Genomic DNA, 15,320 nt, shown 5'->3' on the forward strand with positions numbered 1-15,320 from the left:
ATCTTTAACCATATATTGAGAAATGCAATCATTGTTCAGATTTTTTGGCCTGAGTGGCAGTGGTAATGATTGATTCTTTATAATAGAATATACAGTTTATATATAGTTATTTTGAAGTGTCATCTCAAGTGGTAGTATGAGTTGTTAATCTTTTATCATGTGAGCAATCCCACACTATGCTTGATAACATGCAAGTACAGGATGCTCTTAGTTGGACCAGCTGTAGATTTTTCCATTGATTGCTTTCACTGAAAAATCCTTATATCCATTTCCCCCATTCAGCTTTAACTAATGGGACTGTTCACATTCCATTCCTCCTGTTAGGAAACCTTCAAGCTTTTTTTATCATGTTGTTTCTTCAACAAGCACCTTTATTAGTGGTATCCTCATAGCCATACTATCTAACAGTTTTTGTTTACGTCACCACCTGTCTCTGGTTTCAGGAGAGAATTGGGAAACTCAGAATGGCAGCAGCTCTGGCTCTTATAGTCAATATGAATTATCTGGGTAACCAACTCTGTGAGAACAGTGCAAAACCATGTAGAGTACAATAAGTGTTGGAATGATACATACCACTTTTGGTTTGAAAGGAGGCTCTACCTCCCTCTTCTCTAGTGCTGTCCAGTTGATTGTTTTGAAGAAAGAATGCTCCTTGATGTTCCCAGTAATTCCTAGTCTCTTTGTTGGATCCCTTTCAAAGAGCTTTGAAATAAAATGTGTATCAGATTGAGTTCTGTATCATTACATCTCCTCAGTGGGAAAGGGAACACAGGGCTTTAGCTGGTTCTGGGGGTACATGGGCACTGACAAAGACAGTGGAATTGAATCATATGTACTGTTGAAGGGAACAGGTAAGCCACTGACCATGTGATTGCTGTGCAGACATACTTTGTTTTCATGGAGTGATAGCTCAGGTATGTCTACATTGAACTGCAAACTTGAATCAAGCTAGCTCCGGTACTCAAGCAATGAAACTGTGGCAGCATGGGCTTCAACATAGGCTGTACAAGCCCATCTAAGTCACTGTTCTAGTACCTGAGCATGCTCTGTGACTGCAGATCAGACATACCTTAAGGGTTTCCCTGTCCCCTCTAACATAGTATAGACTAGCCTTAGTGCTAAATCTGCTTTGGTTTCAGTTAAATAAAAATCTTTCACTGCTTGCCTAATAATTGCACTTCTTTGAAAGGTTTAAAATTATGAGGAGATACTTTACTGAAAGTGCAATTTGGTAACCTGTGAAGTTAGTGCCAGCTACTCTTCCCTTAATACAAACTTAACAGTAGGACCTACTGACTGTGTCAAAGGCTACACCTACCTTCTCTAATAGGTCCTTCGATTCCTTGGTAATCCACCGCGGGTAGTGAGGCGTGTCCACTCGGATTGACTCGAACAACTCATCCTCATCATCGCCATGGAAAGGAGATTGTCCAATAAGCATCTCATACAGCAAGACTCCAAATGACCACCAATCCACAGAAAATGTGTACTTCAAGCCCTGAAGAATCTGTTGCCATGACAGGACATGTGCAGGGGAGAGAAACACAAATTATAATAAGGAAATGCTACCTCCAGAGGCTCACTTAACTAGATCCGCAAAGACTTAAAAATAACTTTTTGGTCATGTCCAAAATCCCAATCTGCACCTTAAAAGGTTAAATCAGTTTAAATATTAAATCATAAGTACTTAGATAAATGGATTACTGGTAGAAAACTGATTAGGGATTTGCAGCTTCTTTTCATACACAATGTAGACCTGCATGTCAACTACAGCACAAAGAATGAGAGGCATTTTCAAACAGCAAAATCTTCATAAATCAAGAAGCCATAGAAGAAAAAAATAAGTAAGCTTTTGACATGATTATGACCTACAAAAAGGAGCTTTAGGTCCTACTTAAATGGGTACACTTTAGATTGTAGCTAGCTGGATATGGAAATTGTGTAGCTATTTTTTGTCCAGATTTGTAAATATATTGGTTGTTCACTTGTAACATGGACTTCCTAGGCAGAAATATTGTTGGACACCTGACAACTTGGTTTTTCAATCTTTAGAAGATAGTGTAAGTCACTATCACTCCTCTGCAAGATGAGGAACATGATAAATTGTGATCAAAGAAAATAATTTACTAATGAATGGACATTTGCTGGGACGGCGCTCTCATAGCTGTAACTAGGATTTCAATTATTTCATTCTGGACTATAGTATAGGTGAGATTTTAAAAGCAAGCAAGTGATTTAAGAGCACAAGTCCCCTTGAATTTCAGTGGGACTGATGTTAAGTCACTTAGCATTCCCCTGCCCCAACCCTCCACATCAAAATGTTTTATACCTACAAGCTGGTTTCATTTTGAGTTTCATGATGTGGGAGAAGGAGTCAGCAACGACCAGCTTTGATTTTTTTCAAAGAAAGGTATAACAATCCAGTGGCTGGAAGTTGAAGCTAGATAAATTCGGACTGGAAATAAGGTGTAATTTTTTAATTGTGGAACAAACTACTAAGGTTTGTGGTGGATTCTCCATCACTCAATTTTTAAATTAAGAATGGATTTTTTTCTAAAAGATTTACTCTAGGAATTATTTTGGAGAAGTTTTATAGCATGTGTTATAGAAAAGGTCAGACCAGATGATCACAATGGTCCCTTATGGCCTTAGAATCTGAGGCATGTAAGGTCTCTAATGAAAGCCTATGTCACACAATCATTGCAACATGATATATATATATATATATATATATATATATACACACACACACAATTATGTTCTTAAGGTCTGTGACTAGTCACCACACAAGTAAAAAGCAGGTTTTCTTTCAGGCACAAAATGTCTGCTTACACTGTAAAATAAGTATCATGGTTCATAGTGGCCCTCTATTTACTGTCTGAGGTCAATGTTAAGAAAGGATTGTGAAATCTTCAGAAAGGAAATATACAGGAAGACATGAACTAGCACTTTATAAAAAGGACAATGAACTTTTGGTGGTATAACTATGGGACATGGAGGTATATTCTCATTCTTTCCATCTGTGCAGCCAAGCTGCTAGCAAGCTTGTCCTTAGGAGATGGGGGTCTTAGTCACTTGACTTGAAAATGCTGGGGAAAGGACAGGAGGTAAACGATCTTGTAGGAACTAGGGGAATGCCTTGTAATTAAGTTTTAGTCTCTAGAAAGTGCATGGATTTTGTTTTATATGTAACCATTTTTCTAGTATTCTGACTTTCTATCATGTGAACCTCTTCTGTTTGATAGTAAACCTAGGGTTGTTTGCTTCACCCACAGCACTCATGAAAAGTGTTGATCCTGAGTTGAATCTTACAGCTTGGTGTGTACTATTCCTTTGGGAAGAGCAGATCTAAGTTCTGGGAGTGTTCAGGGGAACAGAGGCTGAGCATTCCTGAGGGACACTCTGACAGCCCAGTGGATGGGATGGGCCTATCACTACCTGTACAGAGAGTGAGAGGCCTAAAAGGCAGTGCTTCTGTTGCCAGAGGGTAATGATTTTCGGGAGCTGATCCACAGCAGACAGAGACAAGACTTCCTCACACTAAGGGCAGGAAGGTGATAGGGAATAGCCAGCATGGATTTGTAAAGAACAAATCGTGTCAAACCAATCTGATAGCTTTCTTTGATAGGATAACGAGCCTTGTGGATAAGGGAGAAGCGGTGGATGTGGTATACCTAGAATTTAGTAAGGCATTTGATACGGTCTTGCATGATATTCTTATCGATAAACTAGGCAAATACAATTTAGATGGGGCTACTATAAGGTGGGTGCATTATCAATTTTTTTGTACTGGATTTACTAATGTTGGGAAACATGAAACAATTTGGAACGGAAAACTTCAGACATTTTATGTTCTAAACAAATAAATGGAATGCACAAACTTGTATGTGGATGCATGTGGATTGTACAAGAGAGCTTGTTTTTCTACATACCGTTTACTTACCATAGTAGTCAATATACCAAAAAATATACTTCTTCAGTGTTCACTAAACTACACAATATTGTGTTTTGGAAGGAAGTTCTGCAAAGCGTAAGCCCTCTCTGTTCTTTCTCCTGGTGCAAATCACAGCTGAAATTTCCCAAAGTCCAGAAGCTCAATAGAGTTAACTTAAATCCTATAACTTTTATTTTATCTCTATTTTTAGTCAATTTATAAATACCAGGCAAACAAAAAATTTAAATGAAAATATTCTCTCATAATTCACATGTGTAAAATATGTCCCAAATGTCCGGATGACCAAAATGGCTTGTGTGTATGTATATATATGTATATAAAGCTTCATTGTTGGATGGAAGCATTTTTTCACTTGCTCAGAACTTTCTGAATAGTTTCCATGGACAGACTCATGGGTTAACCTTAACCCATATGTGACTTTTTTGTTGTTGGAAACTGGAGGCTTTAGAATTAGATAAATACTAATGAAGCTTAAAAAAACAATTAGCTGTACTTCTATGAATGGAGCTCTGAAAGTTCAGATTTCATAAGTGGCAGGTTTTTAATGATCAACATTCATTTTGCTAAGTTTGGACAGACCAAGAAAGTCAAGTGATGAAAAATATGTGCTGGTGCATGTACAGTGTTCTTACTGAATTTTTAATTGTTAGTTGTCTGAGGCACTGTGGAGTTGTGTAAAATCCAGTATGATAATGTTATGAACTTAACTCAAAACTACAAAACACAAGCGCAGAACTAAGCTATAGAGTCCAAATGGTCAACTCCACTTCTAGAGAAAGATATGTGAAAATGTCATTAACTCTCAATTGTGCAAAAGCACACATTTTTGGCTAATTGTGCTTTGGAAGACTTGGCCAGGCTTGGGGCAGAGCAGGGGGATACACTTTGACATGCACGTTATTCCAGGTTAGTTTAAAGTTAAAGCTGAGTCTGGCATAGTTTACACCCTGATGAAGCAAAGCATTATTAAGCACCATGCTTAAACATGTGCTTGAAGTTATGTCCTTTGTTGAAATCCAGCCTCTGTTCAGCACATGCTTAAATGCTTTGAACTGGGACCTAAATATCACAAGTACCTGGCCCTTGCTGTTGACCCTCCATCCCTTGAGGGTGATATGGTAGTCTTACAGTGTGGGTGAGAGGCAGTGGGAGTAGGCCTCCTGTGCTGCCAATAGGAAGAAGTCTAGGGAGTAATGTGTGGATTTCTTGGTCCTCCATTTAGTTGTTCCAAAATCCTTGATGCTTCCCAATGATTCATTGGAATAGCAGAGACTTTGAAGGCAACGGGCCTGTCATAACTATAAAGGGAAGGGTAACAGCTGTCCTGTGTACAGTACTATAAAATCCCTCCTGGTCAGAGACTCCAAAATCCTTTTCCCTGTAAAGGGTTAAGAAGCTCAGGTAACCTGGCTGGCATCTGACCTAAAGGACCAATAAGGGGACAAGATACTTTCAAATCTTGGGGGGGGAAGGCTTTTGTTTGTGTTCTTTGTTTGGGAGGGTGTTCGTTCTCGGGACTGAGAGGGACCAGACATCAATCCAGGTTCTCCACATCTTTCTAAACAAGTCTCTCCTATTTCAAACTTGTAAGTAAATAGCCAGGCAAGGCGTGTTAGTTTTCCTTTGTTTTCTCAACTTGTAAATGTACCTTTTACTAGAGTGTTTATCTTTGTTTGCTGTACTTTGAACCTAAGACTAGAGGGGAGTCCTCTGAGCTCTAAGTTTGATTACCCTGTAAGGTTAATTTCACAGAGATGATTTTTACTTTTTTTCTTTAATTAAAAGCCTTCTTTTTAAGAACCTGATTGATTTTTCCTTGTTTTAAGATCCAAGGGGTTTGGATCTTGATTCACCAGGAGTTGGTGGGAGGAAGGAGGGGGGATGGTTAATTTCTCCTTGTTTTAGATCCCAAGGGGATTAGATCTGTGTTCACCAGGAGTTGGTGGGAGGAAGGAGAGGGGATGGTTAATTTCTCCTTGTTTTAAGATTCAAGGGGTTTGGATCTGTACTCACCAGGGAATTGGTGAAAGGTTTCTCAAGGCTACCCAGGGAAGGAAGTTAGCCTTGGGATGGTGGCAGCGGAACCAGAGCTAAGCTGGTAGTTAAGCTTAGAAGTTTTCATGCAGGCCCCTACATTTGTACCCTAAAGTTCAAAGTGGGGATCCAGCCTTGACAGGGCCTCATCCCAATCCCTCTTCAGGAAAGGAACTCCTTCAGACACTATCTCCAGCTGCACCAGTTTGAACTCTCAGGATTTTTCTGTAAGAGGTGTGACAGACCCAGACCGGTGGGGTACAGGAGTCTGGTAGAGGGCACTCTGACAGCCCAGTGGATGGGATGGGCCTATCACTACCTGTACAGAGAGTGGGAGGCCTAGAAGGCAGTGCTTCTGTTGCCAGAGGGTAATGATTTTCGGGAGCTGATCCACAGCAGACAGAGACAAGACTTCCTCACACTAAGGGCAGGAAGGTGATAGGGAATAGCCAGCATGGATTTGTAAAGAATTTCAACTATAAACTGTATACCACTTATTTTAGACAAAATTGTTAGAAATAGCACATCATCAATGGGAAAATGGTTAGTAGCAAAGGTAAAATGACAGATGTGAAGAAAAGCTTTTGTGGCATACTGGAGAAGACAGGCAAGATTAGGGTAAAAAATGTATTCATACTCTTAAAGTATCATATATCAAAGGTACTCAGAACACTTTACATAAACACTTTTCAAACTTCACAGTACTCCATGAGGTAGTTTAGTTTCTTCTTCGAGTGCTTGCTCATATCGATTCCAATTAGGTGTGCGTGCGCCGCGTGCACGATCGTCGGAGAATTTTCTACCCTAGCAACACCGGCGGGTCGGCTGTGGAGCCCCCTAGAGTGGCGCCCTCATGGCGCTGAATATATACCCCAGCCGACCCGGCACCCCCTCAGTTCCTTCTTACCGCCCCGATGGTCGTTGGAACTGTGGAGCGCGGCGTAGCTGTTCTCCACTCTCCCTAGCTTATTCCGTTTATTGATAGTTATAGTTATAGTTCTAGTTGTATATAGTTAGATAGTTGTTTAATTCACTTTATTAATAGTTGTTGTATAGTTAAAGGGGATTAAGGGGGTTGTCTCCCCCTTTTTCCCGCGGCGCGTGGCCGGGCTCATGCCCAAGGCTCCCGGCTTCAAACAGTGCACGTCCTGCGCTAAGCCTATGCCAACAAGTGACCCGCACGACTCGTGTCTGAAGTGCCTGGGGGAGTCCCATCAGACAGATAAGTGTAAGATCTGTAAGGCCTTCAGACCGAGAACCAAGAAGGAGCGGGACTTTCGGCTTCGGCAACTCCTTATGGAGGCGGCACTTAGCCCAGACGCTCCATCGGCGCGTCAAGCCCCAGCACCAAGCGCCTCGGTGCGCAGTGCCCCGGCGGCACCGACCATTCCGACTACGCGAGTGGCGTCGGACAAGCCTCCACGGCACCGGACCCCGTCGGCACCGCACTCACAGCAAGTGCCTCGGCGCCGTTCATCATCGCCGGGACATAAAAAATCCCATAAGACGCAGGGGACTGCCGTACCGAAGACGCCGGCTCCCCCGGGGGTAGAGCCGCGTCCGCCTGTGGAGCACCAAAAACAGGTGCCTCCGGCACCGTCTACTCCGGCTCCGAGGCCGTTGAGTCCGGTGCAGACAGGGTCACCACCACGACCGGCGGTGATACAGTGCCTCCCGTCGACCCCAGAGACCTTCGCGACGGCGAGAGACTTGATCGCTCTCACGGAGCCGGCACCGCCCCAACCACCGGCACCGTCGGCGCCGTTGACTCGTCCAGTCCAGTCCAGGGGGAAACCTGCCTTGTTGCGCCCTCCATCGCAGGGACTGGAACCATGGCACCGTTCCAGGTCCCGAAGCAGGTCCCCACGCCGCTCGCAGTCCCGGCGCCGGATATCACCTCGGCACCGGTCGTACTCGCGGCTAAGATCATCGTCACGGCACCGTTCTACGTCCCGGCACCGCTATGATCGTCGGTACCGGTCAACATCGAGACGTAGTTCTCGGCACCGTTACGATCGACGCTCAACATCGAGGGGTCGCTCCCGGCACCGGGCCTACTCGAAGTCGTCGTCCAGGTCCAGGTCCGACTCCCGGCACCGGCGCGGTCATCGGCACCGATCGCGATCTCGGCACCGATCGCCGGCACCGCACAGAGATAGAACATCTCCAGACCGGCACCGTGCGGCACCGTATCCAACGGGGATCGTCTCGGCGCAGTCGGCACCGCCATGGCCATCGAGATCGGTGTCTCGCTCCTCTGAGGACGTATCGAGATCGGCATACCCCCCTCAGGGGCAAGCCGAGGAGTAAGATATAGGCCACTGGTAGGAGTTAGCAGAGGACCCTGCTCACGGCCCTTCTCACTGGTCTTTCTGGACCCCGTGGGCGTACCATCAAGCGCAAGGGGCTCCACTAACTTCAGCCTCTCGCTCGGGACACTCTGATAGAAGGGCCCCAGAGTCCACCATCTCTCGCCCTCCTCCAGGGGGCATGGAGGCTTCCGTGCCCGCACCACCTGACGTCCTGGACCCAAGGGCAGGTGATGCTCCGTCCCAGGAACAGGGAGACCAGGACCCTCCCTTGGATCCCTTACCACCTGAGGCATCTTCCTCTTCCTCTCCAGATGAGGCAGTGGCGGGCACGTCGTGCACAGGTCCACCCCCGATAGATCTTCGGGCTCATCAGGACCTCTTACGTAGGGTGGCCCGTAATATGGACCTACAGGCGGAGGAGATAGTGGAGGTGCAGGACCCCATTGTAAATATCCTCTCGGCGGATGCCCCATCAAGAGTGGCGTTGCCCCTGATCCGCACGATCCAGGCTAACGCCACTACGATATGGCAAACTCCTGCCTCTATTCCACCCACAGCCAGAGGGGTGGAGAGAAAGTACTTTGTCCCCTCAAAGGACTATGAGTACCTGTATACTCATCCACAGCCGTGTTCACTGGTGGTGTCATCGGTGAATGCAAGGGAGCGCCACGGTCAACAGGCCGCAGCGCCCAAATCGAAGGAGGCTAAGCGCCTCGATTTGTTTGGCCGTAAAGTTTATTCAGCCGGAGGGTTACAACTCAGAGCGGCTAACCAACAGGCGCTACTGAGCCGTTATAGTTTTAACTCCTGGAACTCTATGGGGAAGTTCAAGGAGTTGATTCCCCAAGAGTCCAGGGAAGAGTTCGGGGCCCTAGTTGAGGAAGGTAAGAAGGTGGCTCGGACTTCCTTACAGGCCTCATTAGATATAGCGGACTCGGCTGCGAGAACCCTGGCGTCGGGTATCGCTATGCGAAGGACCTCCTGGCTCCAAGTTTCGGGTTTGCCCCCTGAGTTGCAACAAACCCTGCAGGATTTGCCCTTTGAGGGACATGGGTTGTTCTCTGATAAGACGGACTCTCGCCTGCAGAGCCTCAAGGACTCCAGGACAATCATGCGCTCCCTGGGGATGCACGTTGCGGGTCCTCAGCGCAGGCCATTTAGGCCTCAGCCTCAGCGCTTCTACCCCCCCCCCCACCTCGTCAGAGACAGGACTCTGCCCGGGAGCGAGGTGGTAGAAGAAGGTGGACCGGCCCTCAACCTGGTCAGAACCAAGGGCCACCAAGGCCACCCGCAGGCCCCAGGCAGAACTTTTGAAGGTGCGGTCGAGGACGGCGCCCCAGTCATCCCCCAGGATCCAGCCTCCTCCTTTCGGGATCGCCTCTCCCACTTCCACCGTGCTTGGTCCCTTATAACTTCGGACCGTTGGGTCCTTCGCACGGTGGAGAGGGGATACGCTATCCAGTTTTCTTCAATCCCTCCCTCCCACCCCCCTTCCCCGTCCCTCTTCAGGGACCCTTCTCACGAGCAACTTCTTATACAGGAGGTTTCCACGCTCCTTGCTATGGGGGCCATAGAGGAGGTTCCAGTAGAGTTAAGGGGCAGGGGATTTTATTCCCGTTACTTCCTGATCCCCAAGTCCAAAGGGGGTCTGAGACCCATCTTGGACTTGCGCGGACTCAACAAATTTATAGTAAAGTTGAAGTTCCGCATGGTCTCCTTAGGAACCATTATCCCTTCCCTCGATCCTGGAGACTGGTTCGCCGCCCTCGACATGAAAGACGCATACTTTCATATTGCAATTTACCCGCCCCACAGATGCTTCCTGCAATTCGTGGTAAGCAAGGTGCACTATCAATTTGCAGTCCTTCCCTTCGGCCTATCCTCGGCCCCAAGAGTGTTCACGAAATGTATGGCTGTCGTGGCAGCATACCTTCGTCGACAAGGGATACAGGTGTTTCCGTACTTAGACGACTGGCTGGTACGCAGCCGCACCAAAGAGCAAGTTCGAGCTCACGTCCACATGATAGTGCACACATTCAACAAGTTGGGCATCCTACTCAACAAGGACAAATCCACTCTAGAACCTACCCAGAGAATAGAATTCATCGGCGCAGTCCTAGACTCCAGACGTGCACAAGCCATCCTACCGGACAACCGCTTTTGTACCATCACGAGCCTCATTCAAGGGCTCAGGGCCTTCCCAACTACCACGGTGAGGTCGTGCCTCACCCTGCTGGGTCACATGGCTTCCTGCACGTACGTAACCAGACATGCCAGACTTCGGCTTCGCCCACTCCAGACCTGGGTGTCATCGGTATACCGCCCACATCGGGACAGCCTGAACTTGGTGGTCATGGTCCCGAACTCGGTCTTGACCTCCCTCACCTGGTGGCTAGATCACAGTGTGGTTTGCGAGGGGATGCCGTTTCACGCCCCTCTCTGCACCTGGTCACAGACGCTTCATCTCTGGGTTGGGGCGCCCATCTCAACGAACACCATACCCAGGGCCTGTGGACTGCACCCCAGCTAGCCCTGCACATCAATGTTCGGGAACTGATGGCGGTGCGCCTGGCGTGCCAGGCATTTCTCAATCTCCTACGTGGCCGCTGTGTGTTAGTTCTCATCGACAACACCACGGCCATGTTTTACATCAACAGGCAAGGAGGAGCACGTTCGTCGACTCTATGCCAAGAGGCGATTCGCCTATGGGACTTCTGCATCGCCCACTCAATCCATCTCACGGCATCGTTCCTCCCTGGAGTCCAGAACACTTTAGCGGACCGACTCAGCAGGTCCTTTCAGACGCACGAGTGGTCTATCCGTCCGGACATCATACATTCCGTTTTCCAGAAGTGGGGGTTTCCCCAGATAGACCTGTTTGCATCTCGAGACAACAGAAAGTGCCACGTGTTCTGCTCCCTGCAAGGTCGAGCTCCGGGCTCCCTCTCGGATGCGTTTCTCCTTCCCTGGAAAGACCACCTGTTTTATGCTTTCCCTCCATTTCCTCTGGTCCACAAGGTACTGCTCAAATTGCGCAGAGACCAGGCACAGGTAATTCTGGTCGCTCCAGCGTGGCCGAGACAACATTGGTACACCACACTGTTGGAACTCTCGGTTCAGACACCGATCCCGCTTCCATTATGTCCAGATCTCATCTCTCAGGACCACGGCCGGCTGCGTCACCCCGACCTACAATCTCTTCACCTCATGGCGTGGCTGCTCCATGGTTCACCCAGGCAGAGCAACAATGCTCACTCTCGGTCCAACAGATTCTGTTGAGCAGTAGGAAGCCCTCAACATGAGCCACGTACTTGGCCAAGTGGAAGCGGTTCTCCTGTTGGTGCGAACAACGAGCCACGTCCCCGTTACAGGCACCTATTCCTCTCATATTGGAATATCTCCTCTCCCTAAAACAGCAGGGGTTGGCGATATCTTCAATTAGAGTTCACCTGGCCGCTATATCGGCCTTTCACCCAGGGGAACTCGCGTCCTCGGTATTCTCTAACCCGATGGTCGTTAGATTCCTCAAGGGCTTAGACCGGATGTACCCACAACAACGTCAGCCCGTTCCGACGTGGGACCTCAACCTGGTTCTCTCCAAGCTCACAGGTCCTCCATTCGAGCCATTGGCCACCTGTTCACTTCTGTACCTATCCTGGAAGACAGCCTTCCTCGTAGCCATCACCTCAGCAAGGCGCGTTTCTGAACTCAGGGCGCTTACATCCGAGCCCCCTTACACAGTTTTCCATAAGGATAAAGTGCAGCTTCGTCCACATCCTGCCTTTCTCCCTAAGGTGGTTTCTCCATTTCATATCAATCAGGATATATTTCTCCCGGTCTTTCATCCTAAACCACATGCTACTCGCCAGGATCAACGTTTGCATTCTCTGGACGTACGCAGGGCCCTGGCTTTCTATATTGACCGCACAAGGCACTTTAGAAAGACGACGCAACTCTTCGTTGCAGTGGCCGACCGAATGAAAGGCTTACCGGTCTCCTCACAACGCCTATCCTCCTGGATTACGTCTTGCATCCGGACTTGCTATGACCTGGCAGGTGTCTCAACACCGCACCTCACCGCTCACTCCACGAGGGCCCAAGCTTCCTCGACTGCTTTCCTGGCTCAAGTTCCGATCCAGGACATTTGTAGAGCTGCAGTTTGGTCATCAGTCCACACATTTACAGCTCACTATGCACTAGTGCAGCAGTCCAGGGACGATGCTGCATTCAGATCAGCGGTTTTGCACACAGCAATGTCTCACTCCGACCCCACCACCTAAGTTGGGCTTGGGAGTCACCTAATTGGAATCGATATGAGCAAGCACTCGAAGAAGAAAAGGCGGGTTAATCACCGTTGTAACTGTTGTTCTTCGAGATGTGTTGCTCATATCCATTCCAAACCCGCCCCCCTTCCCCACTGTCGGAGTAGCCGGCAAGAAGGAACTGAGGGGGCGCCGGGTCGGCTGGGGTATATATTCAGCGCCATGAGGGCGCAACTCTAGGGGGCTCCACAGCCGACCCGCCGGTGTTGCTAGGGTAGAAAATTCTCCGACGATCGTGCACGCGGCGCGCGCACACCTAATTGGAATGGATATGAGCAACACATCTCGAAGAACAACAGTTACAACGGTGAGTAACCGCCTTTTACTTTACGGACTCGGATGCTGAAAACATGGTGAAGTCACAAGTCATACAACAATAAAATGACAGTGCCTGGAATAGAATCCTAAAGTCTGACTCCTCTCTTGTGCTTTTAGATGAAGTAACACCCAAAGGTAATAAAACTCTACAAACATATAACAAAATGGGAAACCAATCTGATAGCTTTCTTTGATAGGATAATGAGCTTTGTGGATAAGGGAGAAGGAGTGGATGTGGTATACCTAGACTTTAGTAAGGCATTTGATATGGTCTCGCATGATATTCTTATCGATAAACTAGGCAAATACAATTTAGATGTGGCTACTATGAGGTGGGTGCATAACTGGCTGGATAACCGTACTCAGAGAGTTGTTATTAATGGTTCCCAATCCTGCTGGAAAGGCATAACAAGTGGGGATCCACAGGGGTCTGTTTTGGGACCGGCTCTGTTCAATATCTTCATTAACGACTTAGATATTGGCATAGAAAGTACGCTTATTAAGTTTGCAGATGATACCAAACTGGGAGGGATTGCAACTGCTTTGGAGGACAGAGTCATAATTCAAAATGATCTGGACAAATTGGAGAAATGGTCTGAGGTAAACAGGATGAAGTTTAACAAAGACAAATGCAAAGTGCTCCACTTAGGAAGGAACAATCAGTTTCACACATACAGAATGGGAAAAGACTGTCTAGGAAGGAGTATGACAGAAAGGGATCTAGGGGTTATAGTTGACCACAGGCTAAATATGAGTCAACAGTGTGATGCTGTTGCAAAAAAAGCAAACATGATTCTGGGATGTATTAACAGGTGTGTTGTGAGCAAGACACGAAAAGTCATTCTTCCGCTCTATTCTGCGCTGGTTAGGCCTCAACTGGAGTATTGTATCCAGTTCTGGGCACCGCATTTCAAGAAAGATGGGGAGAAATTGGAGAGGGTCCAGAGAAGAGCAACTAGAATGATTAAAGGTCTAGAGAACATGACCTATGAAGGAAGGCTGAAAGAATTGGGTTTGTTTAGTTTGGAAAAGAGAAGACAGAGGGGACATGATAGTTTTCAGGTATCTAAAAAGGTGTCATAAGGAGGAGGGAGAAAACTTGTTCACCTTAGCCTCTAAGGATAGAACAAGAAGCAATGGGCTTAAACTGCAGCAAGGGAGATTTAGGTTGGACATTAGGAAAAAGTTCCTAACGGTCAGAGTGGTTAAACACTGGAATAAACTGCCTAGGGAGGTTGTGGAATCTCCATCTCTGGAGATATTTAAGAGTAGGTTAGATAAATGTCTATCAGGGATGGTCTAGACAGTATTTGGTCCTGCCATGAGGGCAGGGGACTGGACTCGATGACCTCTTGAGGTCCCTTCCAGTCTTAGAATCTATGAATCTATAAGTGGCAAGGTGCCTCACAATCATGGAGAAGCACCACAGTAGAATTATACCAGTGTTCATTGGGCAATAAAGCAGAAGGGATAACGGCTGCTTAAAACTTCACCAGCTGGATAGATTTAATATAAAAAATGAATTGATATTTCAATAACCCAATGCATGCTTTAGAGTTCTGCAGTATTTTTTAGGACAGCATCTGGATTAATCTCTTTCTAATTGGATTACTAGCATTTAGGAATACATATTTTTAAAATGCTAACTTTTTAAAAGTAAATTCAGTAACAGGAAAGATAATTACATGTTGGTGAATGCCAAAGGAGGCTTTCTAAACAAATTCCACATAACTATTATCAGAGCTTTGCTCTTCTAAGCACTTGACTGGTTCTGTGCGTACCTCAGGTGCTATGTAGTCTGGGGTACCACAGAAAGTGCTTGCTCTGTTTTCTCCAACCACATTCTCTTTGCACATCCCGAAGTCAGCTATTTTAATGTGGCCTTCTTTATCAAGCATCACATTGTCCAGTTTGAGGTCTCTAGATGGAAAGGTAAAAAAAAACAAAAACAAAATTTCAGTATACTACTATGTTGAAAACAAGTGTCACACATTACTGTCAGGAAAGGTTAAACGGCCTCTCACCAGGTGAGCATACTTTCAAAATTACTAAAATAAGTAGGTTTTCCCCATATGTCTCAGTGCAAGTTATTTATATTGTTAGTAGATCTGGGCAAATAACAGGTTTTTTTATTTGGGTGGAACCGAAAATTTATTTCCAAAACTTTCAGCAAATCAGAGAAAAAAGTTTTCATTTATATTTCAGGAAACTTAAACAAATGTCTTGATTTTATTATAATAATTCACCAAGATCTACGCAAATCTCTGAAATATTTCAGTGTTGGCGTATCTGCAGTCTTTGCAGAAAAAAATTTCACCCGGCTGTAAATGTGAATCCAAAAGACAATCTGTTGTGTGCCCTCTCCTCCCCCTCCATGTT

General features: G+C 46.5%; 1 protein-coding gene across 3 annotated transcripts in view; it reads right to left on the bottom strand.

Annotated features, from left to right (window-relative positions):
* Window positions 1-15,320, bottom strand: part of PRKCD (protein kinase C delta) — a 156,928-nt gene that overhangs the window by 1,715 nt on the left and 139,893 nt on the right. For all 3 annotated transcript variants that reach the window (XM_054035727.1, XM_054035726.1, XM_054035728.1), the window contains exons 15-17: window positions 14,723-14,861; window positions 1,319-1,507; window positions 574-702 (exon numbers count right to left, since the gene is read on the bottom strand). In XM_054035727.1, the coding sequence (XP_053891702.1) occupies window positions 574-702; window positions 1,319-1,507; window positions 14,723-14,861 (457 nt within the window). The remainder of the gene's footprint in view (window positions 1-573; window positions 703-1,318; window positions 1,508-14,722; window positions 14,862-15,320) is intronic.

This window comes from Malaclemys terrapin, chromosome 7 (genome assembly GCF_027887155.1).
Source record: "Malaclemys terrapin pileata isolate rMalTer1 chromosome 7, rMalTer1.hap1, whole genome shotgun sequence".
NCBI lineage: Eukaryota > Metazoa > Chordata > Testudines > Emydidae > Malaclemys > Malaclemys terrapin.